The sequence below is a fragment of the Ictalurus furcatus genome, chromosome 3 (genome assembly GCF_023375685.1).
Source record: "Ictalurus furcatus strain D&B chromosome 3, Billie_1.0, whole genome shotgun sequence".
Lineage (NCBI taxonomy): Eukaryota > Metazoa > Chordata > Actinopteri > Siluriformes > Ictaluridae > Ictalurus > Ictalurus furcatus.
Genome location: NC_071257.1, coordinates 11,316,483 through 11,342,149, shown reverse-complemented (window position 1 = coordinate 11,342,149; position 25,667 = coordinate 11,316,483). Strand labels below are relative to the sequence as shown.

General features: G+C 38.8%; 2 protein-coding genes across 4 annotated transcripts; one reads left to right on the top strand and one right to left on the bottom strand.

Annotated features, from left to right (window-relative positions):
• Positions 1-359: 359 nt before the first annotated feature.
• dlk2 (delta-like 2 homolog (Drosophila)) lies at positions 360-16,677 on the top strand. 3 transcript variants are annotated; one of them, XM_053620762.1, is made up of 6 exons: positions 360-758; positions 3,215-3,303; positions 8,100-8,178; positions 11,726-11,856; positions 11,954-12,098; positions 12,795-16,677. In XM_053620762.1, the coding sequence occupies exons 1-6, from the start codon at positions 595-597 to the stop codon at positions 13,627-13,629; spliced, it is 1,443 nt and encodes a 480-aa protein (XP_053476737.1). In that variant the 5' UTR covers positions 360-594; the 3' UTR covers positions 13,630-16,677. The 3 variants fall into 3 exon arrangements, with proteins under 3 accessions (XP_053476737.1, XP_053476738.1, XP_053476739.1); XM_053620763.1 differs by having other exon boundaries at positions 360-780; XM_053620764.1 differs by lacking the exons at positions 360-758; positions 3,215-3,303 and adding an exon at positions 4,504-4,719.
• A 4,457-nt stretch (positions 16,678-21,134) lies between these two features.
• LOC128605381 (2'-deoxynucleoside 5'-phosphate N-hydrolase 1) lies at positions 21,135-25,290 on the bottom strand. Its single transcript, XM_053620760.1, has 4 exons — positions 25,059-25,290; positions 24,145-24,216; positions 22,134-22,244; positions 21,135-21,935 (listed from the first exon to the last, which is right to left on the bottom strand). Exons 1-4 carry the CDS (start codon positions 25,192-25,194, stop codon positions 21,808-21,810), a joined length of 447 nt encoding a protein of 148 aa, XP_053476735.1. The 5' UTR covers positions 25,195-25,290; the 3' UTR covers positions 21,135-21,807.
• Between the last annotated feature and the right edge of the window lie 377 nt (positions 25,291-25,667).

The following is a 25,667-nucleotide window of genomic DNA, read 5'->3' as shown; positions in this document are numbered from 1 at the left end:
TCGAGTCTTTCGTCATCCGGTGGCGTGAACATGACAGTGGAGTGAACATGTACATGCCTGTTTTAAAACACTACACGGCTGCATATTGCTGAGATAATCCCCTGAAAAGTGATCCTCTCCTCACTGTTGCTGGCAGATAAATGTATGGTCACATTCGTCTTCAAATGTTACGAGTTTTGCCTCTCACTACAGCAATCCTGAAAGACTCGCAATGCTACAATATTCGTAAACATTCCTGCTAGACCACAAACAGTTAACAGAGAACGCCTACATACCATATCCACACAGAAATAATGATTTAACTTAATAAAATATCAGCCAAATTCCACAAAACTGTGGAGTAGTGAAAAAGTGTGGCTGGGGAGGGGGGTGGGGGGAATACAGGCACACAAGCTGTGCATGTGTGTATGCTGTGGTAAAAGAGAGGTGGAGAAGCTGAATCTGTCTCTTTAAGAGCTGGTCCTTGGGCAGGTTGTGGTATTGAGTAGGGAGGTGGATCCCTGCCTGTCTTTATTCTGCCTGATTTTCCCAACAAGCATTCCTATCAACAAACCCTGCCTCACTACCAGCTTGCTCCTCTGCCAGTGTGTGTGAATGTACTTGACTGAGTTGTGTTGGGTTTACCCTCAGAGTTGTTCACTGTGTGTGTGTGTGTGTGTGTGTGTGTGTGTGTGTGTGTGTGTGTGTTTGTGCGTACGCATCACTTTATCATCACCTGAAGACTCCTGCACTTTTCTGAGCCAGCCTTCTCAAGCCAGGTGTGTAACATCTACAGTATCAGTGAGTGTATTTATTGAGCTCTCTTTTTCACTGACTAGCAAATTCTATACCTCTACTCATGTACATTCCTCTATGTAATTTTCAAGTATTGTGTAAAGATAACCGAGAAATACTGTAGGAGTGATGGGAGACACAGGCATGTGCTGTGCTCTCACAGCATCTTGCTTCTATTTTCAGTGATATTGTAGATTTTGCATACATTGCATATATGGTGGCTGCTATTTGAGATAAGTAAATAGGTCACATGCTTCTTTGGAGTGTACTTCTTTTTCTTGATATTCATAAACCTGTAATAATGAATTTTATTGCACCAAACATGGGAAACGAATCTGTGACAATGCAATATTTTTGTTTTTTCTGAATCATTTATAGGCCTCAAATTAATTCATCAATAAGTAATTATACATTAATACAATTAACAGATTCACTCCAACCATTCAACAACTTACCCCCACCCCCCCACCCCCCCTCACCACAGAGAATATTGCCTTACAGTATATACGTAATTACTTTAACTTCCAAAGGAATGCAGAGATGGAGTTTGTCTGCCTGATTGCTGTCAAACTAAAAGTTGCAAAAGTAATTAAAACACCTTTCCAAGAATATCGCACCAGCAACTTCTACTCACACCTTAGCTGTTTCTTTGAATCTGGCTACTGACATTACCCTTGAGAGTGTGACATTAGGGGTGCATTGTTGCCTCAGAGCTAATTTTAAGATAAGCCTGAAGATGATAATTAAACAGGCGTTCGCATCTTTAGAAATATATAGTAATGGAGTTTTACAAACAGAATCGTCTGCTGATTAAAATGGTTAAAATTGAATTCATGAAATGTGCCACAAAGACAATATGTGGCAAATGCAAAGTTTAGAGAGAAACAACCACTAAACTTTCCTCCACCTGCTAAAGATTGTTAAATGATCTCAGCTGGATGATGAATACACTACCAGAATGCACAGAGGTGAGATCCCCATGTGGAAAACAGCCAGAATAGATACTCTCACTTCATTTTCAGCATGCTGTTAACAAACACAGGCTGATTACACACGGCTAAAAATACTACCCAGTATAATCAATGGCTGAGTGATTGAGCTGTGAGAATGACATGAATAGATAAATATAGCTTGTTTATTTTCACTATGCAGGTGCAAGGATGAAAGATAGGGCAGCAAGTTTAACTGATAATTGATTTGGCATTCCCCAGGATCAAGGACAACAAATAGTGACTGTCTGATGTGACTGACAATGCTTCCAGTTAGAGATTTAAATTGTTTCTATGTTTAAAGTATTTCCTGTTTGTTGTTATTAATGGCTTCAAGGTTCAATGTAATAGTTGAACAACCAAAATGGGTCACTGGCAATTAGAAGTGTCAATGCAATCTGCAGAGTTGATGTATAACAACCGTGAAGGACAGGAAACCTCAAGCCAAGAGTGTCTTGAAAAAATATACCCTTTCATTCTCTAGCAGTTCCAGGAGCTGGAAAGGTCAACTTACTATTTCTCTGAGTGGTGAGAGTAGTAATATCATTTGGATGAGTTATTAAGGTCTGTGAGGTCATTTTCAGATAAATAAAATGTAATTTACAATGATAGGCTTGCTAATTTCGTGTAATATTGCTCCTAATGACTATCTTTTTTTAAAAAAACAAATAAAAAAACAAATAGATGACTGCATCAACATAAAAGTGCGCAATAGTGCAAATCTCTGTACAAGTGTAATTTCCTGTATCTGTAGTTGTGTCAATACGCAAACAAGGAGTGGCATGTTGTTGTTGTAAATGTCCACCATAAAAGATTCACAGAGTTGCCTGAATTATTAAGAAAGTGTCTGTTAACTGTTCTGTAGTCAGGTTTCCCTACTGTTTGAGCTTGAGGTGGTTGCTGAGTTTAGTCAGTGGAAAAGAGCTCCTAACAAAAGATGCATTTTTAGGTTTGTTGTCTTACTGGTGCAGATGCAGGCAATTATTCTATTCAGTAATTATTCCAGGACAAAGCACTGTGTTCACAGAGCTACTAAAGCCTGTGCTGACTCATGTACTGTACTGTGCAACCTACAACATATGAAAAATGTAAATGTATGGTTTTAAATCGCCTAAAGGCAAGTGTCATTTATACCTGTTGTGATTTAATCCTTTTGGAGTCATGCAGTCCCTGGTATATTTGCTCAAGCAACCCAGAGCATATTTAACAGGCTGTGACATATTTGCCACACCATTCAGTTGTGTAGCTTTCTATAATCTTCCACTGAAATGCATTTATTGAATACAAATAGCAAAATTGGATATGATCACTAAGGGGGTTTTTCCCCCCACAATTTGCTGTAAAATCAATCATTAATTGCTAACTTGACTGCTGAGATTAAGACAAATCTAGGCCCCTTTAATTCATGTATTTTCTTACATTTTAACAAAAATGATCTTGTTCTGTTTCAGCTTGCACTGCATCATGATACAGAGGGTTACTCTGACTTTGCTTCTATGGGGTAGTTGTGGTTGGCTCATCTCAAACTGTGAAGGCCAAGGTAAATATATCTCTCTGACTATGAAAACACACCAGCAAAAGATAACCTAATATTGAGATTATACAACATGGCTCGTACTGAATAAATTGAATGAGTTATGTGACATCTAAAATCCACAAAATTATTGCACTGCTGCATTCATTGCCAAGTGAATTCCAAATGAGTATCTGTCTTTTGTCACAAATATCTTATATAAGATGCAGGTATGTGCCTACTCCGGGAATTTATTGCGTCAGTATGCTAATGCTTATGCCAGTGACATAAAATCATGATGTACAACTTTCATAAAGAGTATAACATAAAACAGTTATCTGAGGTCCAGAAGGTGGAGGGGGTTGGGGATGTAGGCAGTGTAGGCTGATGCATCTCGTTGCTATGATATTATTTTCTGGTTGTTGAAGATTATTATTATTGGTGGTAAAGTGTGCAGTGTGTCACAGAATACAAGGTAAAACTATCACATCCTTAGCACACTGCCTCTGAAAAGAACTACCAGATTTTAGGCTAAACCTTCATTAGCAAATTGGATCCAGGGGATAAGATGCTAAATCTGTACTGGCTAAATGTTTTTCTTGGGGCAGAAACAGCCAAGTAGATGCTGGGATTGAATGATCCTTAACTTCACAGGGATCTGGTTACAACTCCCCTTCAGATGTTGTGTTCAGCTTCTTCCTTCCAGCCAGCCTACAGTCCCTGAGCTTAAGCACGCGCGCACACACTTCAAGGCGCGTGGAGTGGCAGCAGGCGCACAGTCCTTCAAAGGATTGAAACGAAGGAAACCAAACCTGCATGCTCCACTGGCACCAGGGTGCTGGCCATGGCCACAGGGGTGCAGGAGATCTGGGATAGAATTTCACGGCCAGAGTAAATTTAGCTCCCTGTGGTTTGAACATGAAGCCTACTGACTAGATCTGCTGAGTGACATCCCTCCAGAGGCGAGTGGTTGAGACTACATCCTTCAGGAGTAAGAGAAAGAATGATAGGCAGAGAGAGTCTGTTATAACAGACAGCACTGTTATCTTTAAAAAATGGTTAATAATTGAATTAATTGTTATGGCTTGTGGGATCATATGAGAGCATGCTTCAATAAAGGTCAAATATGAATCAATTTAGAATTTGTGATGTAAATGAATTTCAGGTATACAACCTATGGAGAAAAAAACACCTTAGTAATCACCTGGTGCCAAGTGTTTCTTTATTCAGGCCCTGTGTCAATTGGCAGCTTGTTGGTTCATCTGGCCATAGTGCTCTTGGCTGTTTGAAGCAATTTGTGCCTAGGCCCACTATGGGACTGAGCCAGAATGGTTTCCCTGACTCATGAGGTTTGTTTGGAGCTCATCTGGAATGAAAGGCAGGCACTATAGTCATGAGGACAAGACCACTGAGGGGAAAAAAAGCATTATCTTGGCTACAACTGTAAGTGTTTTACATCTCACGTCTGCAAACCTTGCACATATCCAATCTGATTCCCTTCAGCAAATTACACAGTAAAACTGTACCAAAATCAGACTATTGCTAGTAATTATGAATAATAAATAATTTTGTATTGAAAAGGGCATATGTGATACCACCAAACATTCAAAGTAGAAAAAACAGCTACACAAGTAAGTCATAAAAAGGACTGTTTGACAGTGCACTCTGTTTAGTTCTTAAATGTTGCTGTAACTCCATTTAGAACTAATCCATGGCTTTCCCAGCTGTCTCTATTTAAGAGATTACTCGTTCTATTGTTGCTCTGGATTGCTCCGAACACTCTCAGATAACTGTTAGTACTTTTCAGCTGTTGCACTGAAGGCACAAAAAAAGCCAGGTGTGCATTGTTTGCGTTTCACTACGCTCCCATGAATACATGTTTTACAGAGAGCCAGTTTAAATGGAAAATATCATACCAGCCTGTGTGAATTAGTGTCATTTCAAATGTAGTGGTATGGCATTATGTCTCTTTTTTTAATTATAGAAATAAAATAATATATCAGAGGAATCAGTTAGAAATGAGGCAATGTTTTCCCCAAAAAGCAGAGAAGCAATAGTTCCAATCCCATAATGCTGGACAAAATGTTTTTGCTATCTGCTATAAGCTTGGCTTAAATTAAATCCATATAATAATGTTTGGCACTAAGGATAAATATTTCCTATATACATAATAATCTGAGCAAGTTGGGAGAGTGTCAGGAAACACTCTGGGGGCTGGGACCTAAGCAATAGTGAATTCCAGTGGTGTTGAAACAAAACTCTTACAGGCAGCAGCTTGAAAACATTCCTGTCCCACCAGAACACACACACACACACACACACACACACACACACACACACATACACACACTTGCACACACACACCTGCACACACACAGCATACTCAGTGGCATATAGAATGTGTACTAAGGACAAAATGCTGCAAAACCAGCCCACTGATCACTTTATAGAATTATAATCAAGATAAGACATCGAACTTAAATACAAGAAAGACACAGACAAAGACACAGATTTGAAGTAGCAATGCAAATATTCCAAAACTATACTTGCATGCTATACTTGCTATATACATGCTATACACTTGCTATACTAGCATTTGGACAGTAGAAGCAAGAAGAAGTGAACTGATTTCCACTTCTTGTAATGAAATATAAATTAGAATCTATTAATGTGGCCAAAATTATGAGCCTCCAAGTAAGGAAACATGCTCAAATGTCATGACATACAGTGGTGCTTGAAAGTTTGTGAACCCTTTAGAAGTTTCTATATTTCTGCATGAATATGAGCTAAAACATCAGATTTCCACACAAGTCCTAAAAGATGATAAAGAGAACCCAATTAAACAAATGAGACAAAAATATTATACTTGGTCATTTATTTATTGAGGAAAATAATCCAATATTACATATCTTTGAGTGGCAAATATATGTGAACCTTTGCTTTTAGTATCTTTTGTGACCCCCTTGTGCAGCAAAAACTGCAACTAAGTGTTTCTGGTAACTGTTTATCAGTCGTGCACATCAGCTTGGAGGAATTTTGGCCCATTCCTCAGTACAGAACAGCTTCAACTCTGGGATGTTGGTGGGTTTCCTCACATGAACTGCTTACTTCAGGTGCTTCCACAACATTTCTTTTGGATTAAGGTCAAGACTTTGACTTGGCCATTCCAAAACATTAACTTTATTCTTCTTTAACCATTCTTTATTAGAACTACTTGTGTGTTTAGGGTCGTTGTCTTGCTGCATGACCCACTTTCTCTTGAGATTCTGTTAACAGACAGAAGCTCATGAATAGATGTCCTAACATTTTTCTTTAGAATTTGCTGGTATAATTCAGAATTCATTGTTCCATCAATGATGGCAAACCGTCCCGGCACAGATGCAGCAAAACAGTTCCAAACCATGATACTACCACCGGCATGTTATTTTGCTCTCATCCATCCACAAAACATTTTTCCAATAGCCTTCTGGCTTGTCCACATGACCTTTGAACTGCATAAGGGCAGCAATGTTCATTTTGCAGGGCAGTGGCTTTCTCCTTGCAACTCTTCCATGCACACCATTGTTGGTCAGTGTTCTCCTGATGGTGGACTCATGAACATTAATATTAATATTTATAATATGTCAGAGAGACCTTCAGTTGCTTAGAAGTTACTTTAGGCTCCTTGGTTACCTCACAGACTATTACACATCTTGCTCTTGGAGTGATTTTTGTTGGTTGATCACTCCTGGGGAAATTAACAGTGGTCTTGAATTTCCTCCATTTTTACACAATCTGTCTGACTGTGGATTGGTGGAGTCCAAACTCTTAAGAGATGTTTTTCTTAACCTTTTCCAGCCTGATGAGTATCAACATCTCTTTTTCTGAGGTCCTCAGAAATCTCCTTTGTTCATACCATGGTACACTTCCACAAACATGTGAAGATCAGACTTTGATAGATTCCTGTTCTTTAAATAAAACATTCTTTAAATAAATCATTCACACCTGATTGTTATCCCACTGATTGAAAACACCTGACTCTAATTTCACCTTCAAATTAACTGCTAATCCTAGAGGTTTGCATACTTTTACTACTCACAGATAAGAAATATTGGGTCATTTTACTCAATAAATAAATGACCGAGTATAATATTTTTTAACTCATTTGTTTAATTGGGTTCTCTTTGTCTATTGTAGGACTTGTGTGAAAAGCTGATGATGTTTTAAGCCATATTTATGCAGATATATAGAAAATTCTAAAGGGTTCACAAGCTTTCAAGCAGCACTGTACACTTGTAATTACAGCTGAGATATGAAGTATTTTGTAACTAATTCACACAAAGCAAACATTAAAGCAAAAGGAAACAGAACTAATTAGCCATTTATACTCTCCATGAAACCTTCAAAATATCACTCACTGGCAGCTTGTCAAAACAAATTACCCACCCAGCAGGGCACAGCTGTCTAAGGGTGCAGCCTCATGGTTTGCCAGCTGTTCCATCACTACAGAGTCACTATGGAAGTGCTACATAAACTGTTGAAAAGGGACACCACGTCTGCTGCTAGTCACACATACTGCCAGGTCAGAGTTCAAAACACAAGAATTAGTATCCTCCAGCACTGTTATTTTAAACATATCACATGAATTTCTTAGTGGCTAACCTTATAATAGAATCATATAGAATTGAATAAAAGATGATATTGTGGGCATGGCAGTAACAGACACATAAATCTAACCTTGATCCCTTTTTATTATAGCTTCAAGTGCAAGTCAATGTTATTTTAGTGAGTGAATACTTAATCACTCTTGACTGAAACTAGTTTGTTGTTTTCTTCTTCGACAGACTTGTTTCCACCAACTACTGTCGCAAACTGCTCCTGTAAACTTGGCCATGGGAAGTGTGCTGAAGATGGTGACTGCAGGTAACATTAGTGGTCATGACCTAAACAATTTTAAATGTACAACAAATACCTAAATAGGCGGTCTTATGGTAAAATAACAAATCCAAGCTTCATTATAAGTCATTTTGGTACAGTGAACTTATGGCATGTATGTTTCGATGTACTTTAACCTCTACCTCTTGAGCTATTGTTCAGTCTGTTAAATTAGATAAGATAATTGCCACATCCTGAGTTTGCCTAGTGACAGGTGCACCTGAATCATCAATTCTAATATACTGTATATTTCATCAGTTAATTGCAAACTTGACCATATGACTGAACTACTGGCCTTTCTTGTCATGTGTCGGGCTGCATACTGCACAATGTACTTTAATGTAATATAAAGAAAGGTCTACAAATATGAAGCTAGGCAACTATGTAAACACAACACCATCTTAGATAACTCTAGTTCCATGTTTAACTGTGGTTCTATGGACTCAGAATTACTGCCAGTAGAGTTGTGAAACACCTGGGGCCTCCTTTATCAACCACGCATATGCATATTTTTATGTATAAACCAGGCATGTGCACAGTTCTACACACAGAATGTGATTTATAAATTCATTCTTGTGTGACGATGTAGGTGATTGCAGGTAACCTTATTATGAGGCACTCCCATCATCTCAGCATAACTGACAAAGTAACTGCTGACTATGGTACTCACAACAAGGTTCAGACAAGTGACACAGATGAAATGTAAAGTAAAGTCATATAAACGGCATATCTAAATATTGATTGGGAAGATGCAGACAATGGTTGATCTTGGCTTGCTTGAAGATTTGGCACAGCTTTGCACAGGGAACAAGTTTTTAAAGACCACAAGAACCTCTATGCTCAGAGTGATGAGTGACTCGGATTCCATTATCCAGAGCAATTTTAGTTGATATCTGCTAGCAGCTTGCCCATTTCTAGAGAAGCAAAAAAAAAGTAAAAAAAGAAAAAAGTGCAGAAATACATGGCCAAAAGTATATGATCACATTACCATCACACCCAATATGGGCCTTCCCCCAAAATGTTGCACAATATTGGAAGCACACAATTGTCTAGAATGTCTTTGTATGCTGTAGCATTAAGATTTCCCTTCACTGGAACTAAGGGGCCTAAACCTGTTCCAGCATGACTGTGCCCATGTGCACAAAGCAAGATCCATAAAGACCTGAGCCCTGACCTCAACCCCACTGGGATGTATTGGAATGCTGACCTGACCTTCTCAAAGTCATCAGTGCCCAATTTTACTAATGCTCTTTTGGCTGAATGGGCACAAATCCCCACAGCCACGCTCCACAATCTAGTGGAAAGCCTTCCCAGAAACGCGGAGGCTGTTACAGCAGCAAAGGGATGGCCAACTCTAGAACAGTATGTTCAACAAACAAATATGAAAGTGAGGGTCAGGTGTCCACATATTTTTAGCCATAGAGTGTAGCATCCAGGTGCACAATCAAGTCCTATCTACTCTTAGGTGTTTAGTCACAGGCACATTTCAACAAGAATTTGGAGATTGGTCATGCATTTCCCAACAAATCCACTCTGGGGGAAGCTCTCCAGGTGTTCAAACATCTAGTGAAAGAAGCATTGGGATCCCAGGTCTTGATGGCCACAAGCAGGACTGTAGTGTCCTGTGTAGACTGTGGTGTGGTGTAGTTGCTGGAAGCTATACAGCAAAAGAAGTATTTGCAGTAAAGGAAAATGCATGTGGTAAGGCCAGTTATTGGCCAGGGCACTTTGTTCCAGTGAGCAATAAAAGCACACAGTCGGCAGTGTGCTGTGGCACTGAGAGGGTGGTTCACCTGCTGCTCACTAAAGCTATCCCAGATTTGGGTATAACTGTTGGGTGTAGACAGCTACTCCCCTGGATGCAGTGTCTTGATGCATTCTGATCTTACACTAGGGGGCCCCTAGTTCCCCTGTGGCACCACACTGCCCCAGTCACTGTCCATGGTGTTTATTTCTCTCTGATGGGACACTGTTCTCAACTGGACTCCTTCTGTTAGGAAGTCAAAGCTTGGGCATGTTTCAGTCTCTGGACGGGTGATGGCATGAATACTATTCTTAGTGAAAATTGCCTCGTGCATATGAACTGTGTGACAGTGAAATGCCCCCATTATCTAGTTTAAACAGTGGCTTCCACCAAAGTGTCCCAAGGAGCTTGCCCATTGAGGATGCATTACACTCGAAAACACTGCTCTTTTGTCAACAACCAAATCAGACCAGTGAATACTAATGACAAATTTACAGGAATAAAGACTTCAGTTCTGCCATCAGCCCCCAAACTTTTTGCACTAAGGGCCTTGTAAATTTCATACCGTCCAACTTTCTCACTCTATTCCAGGAAGTTAATTCCCTCTTGGACAGAGGAATGAGCAAATGAGTAGACCCTACATTTAATAACAATGGAATGGATCTGTGTAATGGCATATGTAATTCCCAGATGTTTTTGTGGATTGCCTTCCAATGTCTGGCATTCCGATTCAAAGACCTACCCTTCAGCCTCTCTCGAGCACCACAGGTGTTCTCATGATGCATGCAGGCAGCCCTGTCATCAATGGCTGGAGGTTTAAGGATACTGCTGTATTAGCATAAGTGATGCCCCTCCAAAGAGTATCTCATCCAGGACATATCCACCCTCCTCGCACACATCATGCCTGGGCTCACTGTGAAGCTCTGAAACAGACCACACAATTCATCTGCAGGAAGTGAGATTCTTTGAGAATAGCCACCCTATCACCCCAACATGCGTAAGACACGTTACTGTGCTTGGTAATTAAGTTCACACAGGTACCAGACCCTGTAGTCACCATGGACCTGTTGGAATTAAGGAAATTTCAAAAATGGGTAGACACCACCACATGTTTGGATAACATTGTGATGGTCAGGTGGTGGTTTTCACCTTGCATGAAAACTCCACAAGTGGGCTCACCGATGGTTTCTTGAGAGCAACTCTCTTGCTGGGATGACACAATGGGGCAGCGGACTTCCTGACGATACAGTGCATATAGCCAGGAGAGTGGTAGAGCTAGACAATCCACAGGTCAGGACTCTATTGGACCACTACTGGCCTCGCTGTTTACTGTAAGCTTGTCAGAAGCATGTGCTAGCCCACATGTGATTGCAAATAGTACATAATAGTATACATTTCATGTATACTATTTATTTTTGGGTACAAATAGCATCTGCCATCTTTGTTGCAGCTATTTTTATAAATATGTTTACACAAATAAATACAAAAAATGCTTTAAAAGCTATGTATGCATGGTTCTGCAATTAAGGGATGTGAAGTATATGTTAAACACATGGCAAGGTTTAAAAATCTAGTGTGTAGATACTATTAGAACTCAAATATTACTTGTTTAATTTTTGCTGATATGTTAGCAGCCTATTCAGCTGTGCTTCATCTGTAGTCTCAATAAACAACAGGTGATGGCACATTTTAAATGAGTTTGCCTCGTTTGACCTTGAGCATAATGTTGTTTATAAAAAAAATAATGATTTAAAAAAGAGCTGCTGAGTTTTTTGTGAATTTTTTGGGCAGATGTGACCCAGGTTGGGGAGGGCCCTTTTGTGAGGACTGTGTCCGGATGCCCGGCTGTGTTCACGGCTCCTGTCATCAGCCATGGCAGTGCACCTGTTTGGATGGCTGGACAGGCCGCTTCTGTGACAAAGGTAACAACTCCCAGTTCATTGCAAAACCATGAAACCTACATGTTTAAATTTTGTTTACTTAATTTAGATAATTGATTTTTTTTTGTTGCATATCCAGATATTCATGTGTGTGAAAACGAGAAGCCTTGTAAAAATGGGGCCACCTGTTTTCTAAATGATGCGGGAGAGTACAACTGTTTGTGTCCTGAAGGCTTCCATGGAAAAAACTGTGAGTTAAAGACCGGGCCATGCCATAAAATCAAGTGAGTGTTATTTTTTTTTTATCGTCATTAACAAATTTCTTACATTTTTCTAGAGCTGAAGGCTGTTCGGTTGATGTTGAAAAAATTGAAGTTATTTTTCCAAGACATTGTATGATACTAATTAAAAACACAAAGGACTTTAGCACTTAATTATTTTATTACTTAACTGATTACAATAAACTACTAATTCTTTGGTGAATTTTAAACACATAGTTAAGTCTGTAATTAAAAGCATTTTCTTTCTCCCCACTTTATTGCTGCCTCAGCCCAAAATTAGCTACACACACTGGCATGAGATGTGCAACAGCCTGGTCAATTTGATGCCTCTGGAGAGAAATCATGTAATTCAATGGGCTCATTACTGGCCCTGTAAGAGCTCACTAATACTACCAGACTGCAGTCACGCTCCTACTGTTCTCCCCAAGTGCACTAAAACTCACACATCAAGTGGTTTCCAGGGAAACCACAGCAGCGCTGAAAGAACGAGGCGTTGTGTAGTGTAGATATTTCACACTGCAAAAATATCCAATTAAAATGGAATGCCATATTTCTAAATTATTAACCCAGTTTTGAAACATTATAAACGAGACTAGTTATTTACATTATTCATTTGGATTCATTTACATTTTCCAAATTTTTAGACCCAGAGTGTGGATACATTTGTAATTTCTCTTGTTCTGTTGTGGTGTACCTTAGGTCCCCCTGTAAGAATGGTGGCTTATGTGAGGATCTAGGTGGATTTGCACCTGAACTGTCTTGTCGATGCCTAGCCGGCTTCACAGGACCTCGCTGTGAAACCAACATGGATGACTGCTTGATGCGCCCCTGTGCGAATGGTGCCACTTGTGTGGATGGCGTGAACCGCTTTTCATGCCTGTGCCCTGCTGGGTTCACCGGCCGTTTCTGCACGGTCAACCTAGATGACTGCGCTAGTCAACCATGCCTCAATGGAGGTCGTTGTATAGACCGCGTCACCAACTTTCACTGCCTGTGTCCTGCTGGATACATGGGTCGAACTTGTGAGGTTCCACTTGGGGAAAAGGGTCTCCAAACCCAAGCACCACACAGGGGCACCTTTGGCTGGGGAGGAGGAGGAGGGCTCCCAGAAATCTCCAAACTACCCCACATTACTCCAAATAAGCCACACACCTACACCTCAGGAAACTACTCCCATGGGGTTACAACCAGTGGGGATAAGGGCCATCTGTTGAAAATTTCTGTAAAGGAGGTAGTGACTCAGAGTGCAGCATCAGGACTCTCGGAGGAACATTTTATAATCTTGCTGGTATTAGGAGGCCTGACTCTGGCTGTGGTGGCACTTACAGCTGGCCTGGTGCTACGAGGACACTGGCAGAATTTCTGTGTCTGCAGTCACTGTAGAGCGCCGACCTCCAAACAGCATTCATTCCAGCGATGTCGCACGCAGCAGCGCCACTTAGCGGCAACTCAGCAGGACTGCAAGATCAGCTTCCTACACTCATGTGCTCCACCTGAGCTGGAGAAGAAGAGACTAAACACAGAGGTCATATGAAGATACCCGGAAAAAAGAATGCTTGACTGCTCATAATAAAGATGGGTCATGGTTAATGTTTGGGTCATGTTTAATGGGTCATGTTTCTGTTTATGACCTTAATGACCCGGTCACACCAGCTGTCTTTGAAGAGTCGAATGAGCCGGTTAAAGTGCAGATAAACTGAAAGAATAAGAAACAGTCCTTAAGGGAGCATCAGTGAGAAGCACGCCACAGAAAAAAGAGCACTTGACTAACCATCGTGGACTAAATGATGCCATGATGGCGCATACAGCACTGAAGAAGCATTAAGACAAAAATGTGTAGAAAGGACTATAGGAATGTTTTATTAGGACACAGTCTTCAGCAGGACTGCAATGAAGAAAAGTACTGTACTATTCCTATTTTATACAAAAAAAAAACCTTTTTTCCCCCATCCTACATAAACAAAAACATTTTGCTATTAAATCTAAATCATTTCGTTTGTTTCAGTGCCCCAAGTGGTCTCAGATCGAAGATTCTCAGTGAACACAACAAATCATCTCAGACTCTTCTAAAGTGACCCACAGTGTACTGTTTTCGTGTAGTGGTTCATTTGGTGGTCTATTTGATTTGTGCATTGTGAAAACAAAGTGGTCTCTGTCCACTTCACATTTTGCTTTTGCATTTGAGTATTCGGTCTAATGTGACTCAAAAATCGCATTTGCTACAGGGGGATAGTGAAGAACTACACAGGAGCTATTAGTGTAGACTTCTCACAGTCTTCCAATGTAGATATTGTCTAAATGGAGATAATTGCCTTGTAAATGATAATTGAATATTTGTGTTGTTTTATATATGTGTATAATGTGTTTTTTTGCACAAATGTTGGAAGATGTATTATGGGTCCAAGCACACTGTGCCTGGAGACTTTTTGTTCTTGTTTTGTGATGGGGAGCTGTTAGGCCTGGAAACACAAAATTAGACAGAAAGGTGCATTACCCCCAATATTCAGGCAAGTAAGGGGACCTTGATCAGTCTCATAATGGCCCTATAGCACAGTGTTTGTTTGTTTGTTTAATTGCTTTTTGTTTATTTTGCCCATACCGTATTGGATTTTTTATTAATTTGCATAATATGCTAAACTTATCATTGCACCTCTAGATCTCTAGCAAAAATGTTGACATTTCCAAACAATATGACCACATATGGATGTGGATAACAGATGAAGACTTTAATGGATTCTCATTAAACTTGAAAGTCTACAGCAAGTGATTTTAGGGGATATCGTTACATATAGGCTGCATTTGTCAACCAGGGTTACTATAATATTCAAATAACTGCTTCTCAGCAATTGCTTTTAGAAGTAGGTTGACGATTTTCATGCTGAATCTTTGTGCTTGTCTCTAAGGTTGTCAGGGATAATGTGATAAATTTAAAAACAGGAATGGTGTAAGTCAAAAATTCAGCTAGCCTTTAACAGGCTTACCATTCGACATGCTAAAGTAATGTCTTCTTTGGATTTGGAATATGTATCTCTAGAGTCACCAACAGGCATAAAGTTGAGCTTACATTTCAATTGTTATTTCTGGCCCATATTATTTAATATGATTATCATTATTTAAAACATCTGGTTAATTCTGTTCAAATGACAAGCAGATTAAGCTGAACAAAAAATATCAAACGGATTCACAATATCAAAATTTGGAGCAAAGATGCCAAAAAATAAAGGCCATGTATATGCAGTTCTTACTGTTCTGACATAAATCATGGTATTATTTGGCACCACAGCCTGAGGGTGCCCAAATTGTTTTGTTATTTGACCACGATGTGGTCCTAAAAACATGCATATAACTGAACATAACTTTATGAAGCATTTGCCTAAACTCATGTTTTGTTCCTCCTGAATGCCTGGAACACAATGGTTTCAATGTATGTAAAAGTTTCCTTGTCACCTTGTTGAATTATCTGCCATTCTGAATTTGAACAAAGTCAATCTTTTATTATTCTGCATGCAGATTTTCACGAAACATAGCTTGATGAGATCCAGAATGTGCCACACAAACATACATATATATGTATACATATATATATATATATAATTTTGCTTGTGATTTGATACCCAAGTCAGCCACAATGACATCGATGACAATTTCACATCTCTTTTATGCGTTGACATTGTTATTTGTAATTCCCTTAAGAGGACTAAATTCCTTTTGTCATTTGACAATTAAGTGGTGCTACATTTAAAGAAGTGAGATCATATCTCATGAACAATTTCTTCTACTGACACCAAGTTGTATACTTGTCTTTGACACTATTCCCACTCCCCACAATATTGCACATCATTTGGCCTAACAGGAAGAGTGAGTCTATATTTCTTCAACACTTTTGTGTACTGGCACTGAACTTGATACTTATCACTAAACATTAGACATGTTCCCTGATGTGCAGATAGATCAATAGGGGGCACTATGACAATAAATGCAATGTTGGACTCACTTGGGAAATAATACTTGGACCCCAGTGACCATCACTTGCAGTTATATTTTTTATTATCTTAGTGTCATTGCAACTCTTTAGATAAATCACTTCAGAAAAACTTGACAAAATGTGCAGTTCATCCGTGGATGTACAGTTATATAGGATCAACTGTATTTTCAAATATAAATATAATTTATTTCTGTAAATTATTGGTGTAATGTGTACTTGAGTACTGTATTTGAATGTGTATTTTTGATACTGAGTAGATACTGAGTTGTATTAAAATTGTAGAGAATGATGAAGTACTCTTGTAAAATATTTAAAGGATATACCTGACACCTTTATGTAATGCCACATCATACATCATTTGTCATACATCAACTGATGACATCAGACTTCATGGCACTTGCAGGTAAAGCAGAAGATTTTTGTAATCCTCAGTATTTATGGTCAGAAAGAAATGTGATTTATTTATATGAGTTCATCGGTTCCTTTTTCATGACACAAAGCAATAACCAGGTATTTTGTAGCCATGGTCTTCTTTTCTTTGTTGCCATGCTCGGTAACAGCAAACTGGTGGATTAAATGTTGATGGTCCTTAAATAGAGTGACTAAAATATGTTTTCATTTAAATTCTACACTCCTTTTGGACATACAACTGGTACACATGGCACATAGAAATGTTGAGCATTACATGCAAATATAAAAAAAAGCCCTATACAATCAGGTAAATATTAGCAATTAAATGTAGGATTCTTTGGTCTCACACTAACTTACTACAAAACATGTAATAATAGTATTCAGTAATAACTTACATTAACATGCAGATGCTCACCAAGCTTTGCAAAGAAAGCTACAAAAAAAAAAGTAATCTTACCAAATGGAGCATGTCTACTGTCCATGTGTGTGATCTTCCTTTACCATTACTGTAACTACAAAGCTTAGAATTTTTCCTAATCACATCTTTACAAGGAATAATCTGTGGTCTGGTCCCACCCAGATACTATATATCTTGCACAGGAAGTAAGGAACGAGCCCAGGAATAAACTGAAACTGGAGCCAATGCTTCCTGCTGTTAGAACTGTATCACTCACAGAGTAAAGTAGAGAGCAGCCTCACCACTCCCAGTGCTATTAGAGAGGATATTCTGTCCAGTGCACAGGCTATAAACCTTTGCTCAAATTCATCTATAATCATATTCATTAGTGCTTGGTTTCAAGAGAGATTCTTAAATTGCTTTTTTGAGATATTATAGATGGTACAGCAGTGATAGATGTAAGTTTATAACCATAGAGATGTAGACTTACAAACATGGTCTACTGACTTCAACTGATTTAAATGCATGATTAAGAAACTATGCTTCATTAATTCATACCCTTAATCATTCTCAAAATATAAGAATGAAAAAGGGAAGCGAATTTAGACTACAAAATCTTCGGTTGGACTACACTGTAAATTTTATTTTCAGGTTTTCTGACATTTTCTGACTTATAATTTGTTTAACACTACTGAGTAAAACACAGCCACTGAATAAGCATGATTCTGATAATGCCTGGTGGGATTATTAATACTTGAACTGCACCAGAATGTGGATTTCCCCCACCTTTTAGATACACAAAATGAAGAAAAATTAAATAGCATTAAACGGTGCGCTGTTACCCAGATGAGGACGGGTTTCCTTCTGAGTCTGGTTCCTCTTAAGGTTTCTTCCTCATATCATCTTAGGGAGTTTTTCTTTGCCACCGGCTTGCTCAATAGAGATAAATTCACACACTTAAAATCTGTATCCTGTGTTTAGATGTTTCTGTAAAGCTGCTTTGAGACAATGTCCATTGTTAAAAGCGCTATACAAATAAATTGAATTGAATTTAAATATGTTCTGCCAACTCCAACATTCATGTAAGGCACACAGTTAACTTCATCACTGATCAGCTAATACTAAATTAGGTCCATACAACAGGTGTCTTGCTTAGCACAAAGCCAAAAAAAATTGGCTATTCTTCTTCAAGTTTATAGATGGTTTGCTGGTCCAAGTTTTAAGTTACCTACTGTAAAATGTACTGCATCTCTGGTACACCAGTTCTTCTTCTTGACACCCTATTTAAATGTGTTTCAACAATAGGGACCAGATATTTGGTCAATCCTACATGAGCAAAAAGGCTCGTTTTGGCAGGCCAGCTATGGTGCTATGGTGATGAATGCTATGGTGCAAACACTCCTTTCTGATGATAAACTCATATCCTCAGATGATAATGCCCCCTATCTTACTCCTAATATTATTCAGCAGTGTTTTGATGAACACCAGAATGAAGTCAAGCGACTTCCATGGTCTCTCTAATCACTAGATTTAATCATCATTCGGTGTTCTGGATTACAGACTGTGAAGCAGATATCAACTTCCTTCATCTGTGAAAGACCTAGAACATTTTCTCATTGATGAATGGTTCAACACCCCAACACAAACCATTCACCTCCATGGATGACAGCATTCCAAGGAGGATAAAGCTGTTCTGGGGCAACAATTCTCCTTATTAGGTCCTTGATATTAATATTATGTGTTTCTGTCATTTTGTCCCCTTGTGTTTGGTCCTCTAAAAAGCACCTTTAACTGTTTTGGTTTCTTTGCACACTTTTTCAGCCCCACAGAACAGGCTATGGTAGTAACTTTTTGTGCCACAATTTTCTAACTCTCTCATCTATCCTGTAAACTATGAATAATATTACTCTCGGTCTCTTACTTTCAGCCCAGTATTCAAGAACATTTCTAACATTGTAGGCAATTGTCTTGTGTACTCAGTGATCTGGGGACTGCTGCATCCTGAATGCTATGAAAAATATTTTATTGTAACACATTGTAATGCTCTGATGTCATGTTAGAAGGCGCTGCAGTCCGAGCCAATAATCTAAATACAGTGAGGGGAAATAAGTATTTGGACATTTCTGTTTTCCATTATTTAATATACTTCCAGTGAAGACATCCACTTCAAACTCTCTCTCTCTCTCTCTCTCTCTCTCTCTCTCACACACACACACACAAAATATATTTTAACTTTGTACTTATAAAAAACAAAACTAATAGCAACTGAAAGTGATGGACAATTTGCCAAGAGGAATGGGTCAAAATTTAACCATAATGCTGCAAAAGGCTAATTACTTCTTATGGTAGACATGGCAAAGCTGTAATTGCCAACAACAGCTTTGCAACAAAGTAATGTTAATTTGTGGTGCCTGAATACTTTTTTCCATATCAATTTTATTTTAAACCACATCTTTCTTTGTTTATGAATACATCATTTTTTTTGTGAAGTCAAGACTGTATGTGTGTAAATTTGAAATGGATACATGCACTAGAAATGCAAAGGAGTTTTTTTTTTAAATTGCCACTTTGTCCATATGCATCCATTTCATTTGTTAGGCTTTGAAAATCAGGAACTACTAATAACTCCCAGCAGATGGCTCATTTATGAATTTTCTTGGATTGACCAAATCAGTGCTACTGCAGTTTACAATTTGTTTGCATCAGTGTTGGGGGAAAAAGTTAAATAATTAAACAGAGAGTATTAATATATAGTATAATAGTTAGATTAATAAATTATTTTCAAATGAATAACTCCACTACTTAAATGAGCATATTTTTAACTGAACCATTCCCCTGACAGTGATTAGATAGTATTTACTCAAATAAATATTACAATATTGTGATAACATCCATCCATCCATCCATCTTCAACCGCTTACTCCTTTTCAGGGTCGCAGGGGAGCCTGGAGCCTATCCCAGGGAGCATCAGGCACAAGGCGGGGTACACCCTGGACAGGGTTATTGTGATAACAGAACACAGCAAATTTACATAGGTAACAGTTATGTTTTAAATGGGCTCAGTGGTTAGCACGTTCGCCTCACACCTCCAGGGTCGGGGGTTCGATTCCCATCGTGGCTCTGTGTCTGCGGAGTTTGCATGTTTCCTCCGGGTACTCCGGTTTCCTCCCCCAGTCCAAAGACATGCATGGTAGGCTGATTGGCGAGTCTAAAGTGTCTGCAGTGTATGAATGGGTGTGTGAATGTGAGTGTGCCCTGCGTGGATTGGCAGGGGACCAGGGTGTGCCTGATGCTCCCTGGGATAGGCTCCAGGTTCCCCGTGACCCTGAAAAGGATTAAGCGGTATAGAAGATGGATGGATGTTTTAAATCTTTTTTGTTGTGCCACTGAAACCTGGTTGGTTTCAAAATCACTTGATTTTGCATTCACTGATTACATTTAAATGCAATAGTGTCTGATATTAATCAGAATTTGGCAATATTCTGATTAGTATTGCGTCTTGTAAACGCTGCAATCCAATTGCCTAATTCAGATTAAGACAAATTCTGATTCCCATCCCTGGAATATGCCTGTTTGAAATTTGTTGAATTTAAACACCTTATTCAGAAAATCTACTGAAAGGAGTCTGCAAGGAATTGTGGGTGCTAACAGATGCTTAACTGTAGGCTAGATATTTAAGAAAGGCAACTCAGGCATACTTACAACAACCCAGTATACAGGAATATTCCGATGCGTGTACGCATGTAAACATTGTATTTGGAATATGTCTACAACCCGAATATAGACCTTAAACAGAATCTGATGTGCATGTAAACATGGTCATTGTCTTTAGCAGATTAAACACTTAAGCACTGGCCCAGAAATTTAGCACACAAATATGAGATGTTGCGAAGAGCATATCACCAATTATAAGTAACTGTCTTAATGAGGTCATAATAAGGCAAAAGTGAGGCAGGTGGAGCCTGATCCTCAGCACTGGAGAGTATGGGTAGGATTGAGCACTGGGACCCTTTCACATGTCATGATGGAATTTCAAACAATCCACTACTGCACTCTGAAACCACCTGTCAGTTCTATAGCCAATTTATGGGCGTTTTAATACTGGAGCGTAAGTTCTATGCAAATACCTATGAACCTTGCCCTACTGCTAGCTTTATTCGAGCTGCAAATAAGTGACTCCTGGTCAATGATCAAATTGTTTCCATCAGATGCTGTGAGATAAGAACAAAAATTAGATGCAAGAATGTGGAAGAAGAATAAACAGTAACACTTTAATATGATTGAAAATATCACAATGTTTTTATGCTTGTAGAATCTTGTTTTAAATATTTAAATTTGAAAGCCACACATATTTTAACAAACTAATACATCGTGTCAGTAATTTATATAAAAATTAAGCATCTCTGTTAAACTGAAAATCACTACTTACAAAAAGTGTTCTATCCAGAGCTGGATAATGAATTACTCATTACATTATGAATGATCTGCACTATATGGCCAAAAGTGTGTGGACACCTGATCATCAAACCCATATGTGGTTCGTCCCCAAACTATTGCCACAAAGTTGAAAGCACACAGTTATACAGGATGTCTTTGTATGCTGTAGCATTACCATTCCCCTTCACTGAAACTAATGGGGCCAAACCTGTCCCAGCATGACAGTGTGCCTGTGCATAAAGTGTGGAAGAACTCAAGTGGCCTGCACAGAGCCCTGGCCTGGGATGAATTGGAATGCAGTCACGTTCCAAGATCTAGTGGAAAGCCTTCCCAGAAGAGTGGACACTGTTATAGAAGCAAAGGGAGGACCATCTCCATATTAATGGCCATGGTTTTGGAAAGAGATGTTCAACAAGAATATCTACTTGTGATTGGTCAGGTGTTCACATACATTTCGCCATATAGTGTATTTTTAATGCACATTAGTTCTTGGTGAGTTCACCAAAATAATTCTCCAGGATGCCTTCAACTTCCTCTTCCACATAATCCTGTACCTGGAAGATAGAGCTGCCCAACTTGCCCTCAGCGCCCCGTATCATGGCAGACAGCACTAAAGAACCGAGAATAATATTAAGCAGAAGACATTAAATAAACAGATTTTTTCACAGAATTCTACACTGACGTGTTTAAATGTTGGTCTGTGATAACTGGAGGTCAAGAGACAACTGCAGGGGGAAACATGGCATTAATACATCTACTGAGCAAATATTTAAGTAGTATGCTGAGACTTAAAGAGCAATCAGATTACCTTTCCCTGATGAGGGCCGGAAAAGGCAGAGAACCCTCTTTTTCATGGCCATGGCTTGACCGATTTCATAACCCACACCAAAAGATGGTTGGGTTACTTCAGCAACTACGACTGGAAATGTAAACAAAAAAGGTTATTACATCTGATAAAATTCAAAGCCATCTCCTATCATAGTGGCATTTTTTTTAACTGCTCTGTGTAAATTTACTTTCTTTCTGAAAATGAGCATGAATATAGTGCCCTCTGAAACTCTTGGAACAGCAAGGCCAGTTCACTTGGTTGTGCTATACACCAAAGACATTTGGGTTTGAGATCAAAACATGGCCATGAAACAAGAGTTTAGGATTTCACCTTTTATTTCCCGGTATTTACATTTACCACATAAAACATACAACCTTTTTTTTTTATAAGACCACCAAATTTTTAGGTGAATAAAAGTATAGGAACAGATAAGTCTTTAAATAAGTAAATTAAAGCAAATGACATTTAATATTTAGTTGCATATCCCCTGCTTTCAATAATTGCATCAAGCCTGCAACTCACTGACATCACCAAATTGTGGGTTTCTTCTTTTGTGATGCTTTTCTCTGCAGCCTGTTTCAGTTTTCTCCCTTCCGTCTGTTTCAGTTTTCTCCCTTCCGTCTCTTCTTCATGACGTGAAATGCATGCTTAACTGGGTTAAGGTCTGGTGATTGACTTGGCCAGTCTAAAACCTTCCAATTTCCCCCCTGATAATGTCCTTTGTTGAGTTGGCAGTGTGTTTGGATCATTGTCTTGCTGCATGATGAAGTTCCTCCTGATTAGTTTGGATGCATTTCTCTGTAAATTGGAAAAAACTTCTGAAATCATTCTGCTAACATCATGAATTACATCATCAATAAAGATTGCGGAGCCTGTTCCAGAAGCAGCCATGCAAGCCAAAGTCATGACACTACCTCCACCATGTTTCACAGATGAGCTTTTATGTTTTGGAACATGAGCAGATCCTTTCTTTCTCCACACTTTGGCCTTTCCATCACTGTGATAAAGGTTAATCTTGGTTCCAGAACTTTTGTGGCTCATCTCTGTATTTATTTGTGAATTCCAATCTGGCTTTATGATTCTTACTGCTGAGATTCTTACTGTGGCCTCTATATTCCTGCTCTCTAAGTCTTCTTTGAACGATGGATTATGATACCTTCACCCCTGCCCTGTGGAGGTTGTTGGTGACGTCACTGACTGTTATTTTGGGGTTTTTTCTTCACAGCTCTCACAATGTTTGTCATCATCTGTTGTTGTTTTCCTTGGCCAACCCATTCGGTGTCTGTTGATCAGTACACCAGTGGTTTCTTTCTTTTTCAGGACATTCCAAATTGTTGTATTGGCTATACTCAATGTTTGTGCAATGCCTCTAATTGATTTCCCCTCTTTTGTCAGCTTTAAAATGGCTTTTCTCCCATAGACAGCTCTCTGATCTTCATGTTGCCTTATCCTTTTTAACAACAAATGCAGTCTTCCCAGGTAAAACTGAAGGCTCAAACCAAGAGTAGATGTTCAGAGCTATTTATTGTTTAAACATTCAATTTACCAGGACACACCTGGGTAACAAGAAACACCTGTCAGTCACATGTTCCAATATTTTTGCTCACCTACAAATTGGGTGGTGTGATACAACATGTGCTGTGTTCTATATTGTTTATCACATCTACATATAAATACCAGGAAATAAAAGCTGAAATTCTTCTCATGTTCATTTTTTTTTTAACCTCAAACCAAAATATCTTCAGTCTACATCAAAAACAAATGTATTGGCTGTGCCGTTCAAATAGTTTCATTACTGTCTTGGGTGTTTCGATTTGTCCCAGACTTTTTAAGTACAATGACATATTTCTGACACTGCGAATGAGCCATCAATTAAAATAATATGATAAATAACTACTGGTTAAGGTATGAGTAAAGAAAGAGGAAAATCCCATTATATGTTCCTTAGTCGTCAGTGAGCCTCATATTCCCTAATCAAAACCTGTCTCACCATCAGACTGAGCCAGCCACTCCATATCACGTTCATAGATCGCCTCGTCTCCTCCCGGAAGAGCATCCTCACCTGAAACAGGAGCAAATCAAGTTTATTATGAGCAATAGTTCAGTTTGTTCAGGAGAAAATGACACTTTTAGCTACCATGTGACCATCATTCAGTCTGCATATCTACATAACCAAACAAAAGCCTCAAACCATGTCAATTCATGTCAAAAACACCAGCTTATATGATTTCTGAATCTGCAATAATAATTTGTAGTATACCAAATAATTTATTTGCTACTAACCAACAAGCTACAGTTTCCTTTCATGCCTAACTGATGTAAGCACATGTGTACTGATGTAGGAATGCAGTCAGCACAGTGCTAAACTGGATAGACGCTTAAATAACATTTTAGCTGAATTACACAGCTTCGTAGCTCCAGTGCAAAACTGAAGACGCTTGGCTTGGTTTATCATGGTCATTTAGGGTGAGGAGGAAAACTGATGACACCTGCAGGAATACTGTACAGTTGGTTTTGTGACTGTAAATCATTCCCTTCAAATGCTATTGAGCTTTATATTATGGTATATTTTGTGTATGAGCCTGTTCATTAGTGAAATACATGGCAAATTTTACATATGATTTCATAGTTTATCAAATATCAAGAATCTAAAATGTGTGCGTCATACCTAACACCTAGTCGAATACTTTACAGTTGGTTTTATGACTTTAAGTCAATCCCTTCAAATGCTATTGAAGTTTGAAACGTGTAGCCTATACTAATGTTTTATGTAACTTTAGAGACGGTCCCTTCATTTCCGCATATCTGCGAATATTGAACGTCCAACGTCAAGCAAACATTATTCCAGTGAAAGTTTCTATGTCCTTGCAGAGTAACAGTTAACCTTCAGGAAGCTGTGTTTACCTTTCTCAGATACGTCATCGTGGCTCACGTGCTCTGTCAAAACTTGCCCATAGTTCTGCAATTTCTTCACAATTTTTTGATAAATCTTCACATCCTGCCTTCCTCCCCTGATACTTCCACAAAAATATATATTCATCGCGTGGAGTTTTAACAAAATGGGCAGCAAATGAAAATGTAGCGGTCTCTGTAAAGATGCCGCTTTATTCGTTTAAGTCTTTCAGGTTTGTTGATGAGCGCCCCCTGGTGGCAACTAAGCGCCATCGCGCCACGTTGCAAAGTATAAACAGCTGTTTGCTGGAATCCTTTGATTACAAAATATGTGTAAACAGTAATATCGATATATTAAACTGCATGGTGATTATTAAAATCTCTGAACGGAGCGTTCATTATTTTTTTCGGTCGGCGTGACGAAGAGACGTCATGTCTACGTAATTCTTACGCATTTCCGCTTCCGTGCGGAAGAAAATTATACATTTTAAACTTCTGCTTACATTTTCAGATTTGAGGGGCAACCAGATAAAAATAACCACATAACTGCGTGTTAATGATAATATTGTTGAGGGGCCAGAATCATTGTCAGTTTTTGTTCTGAGTTTTATAGTAATTAGT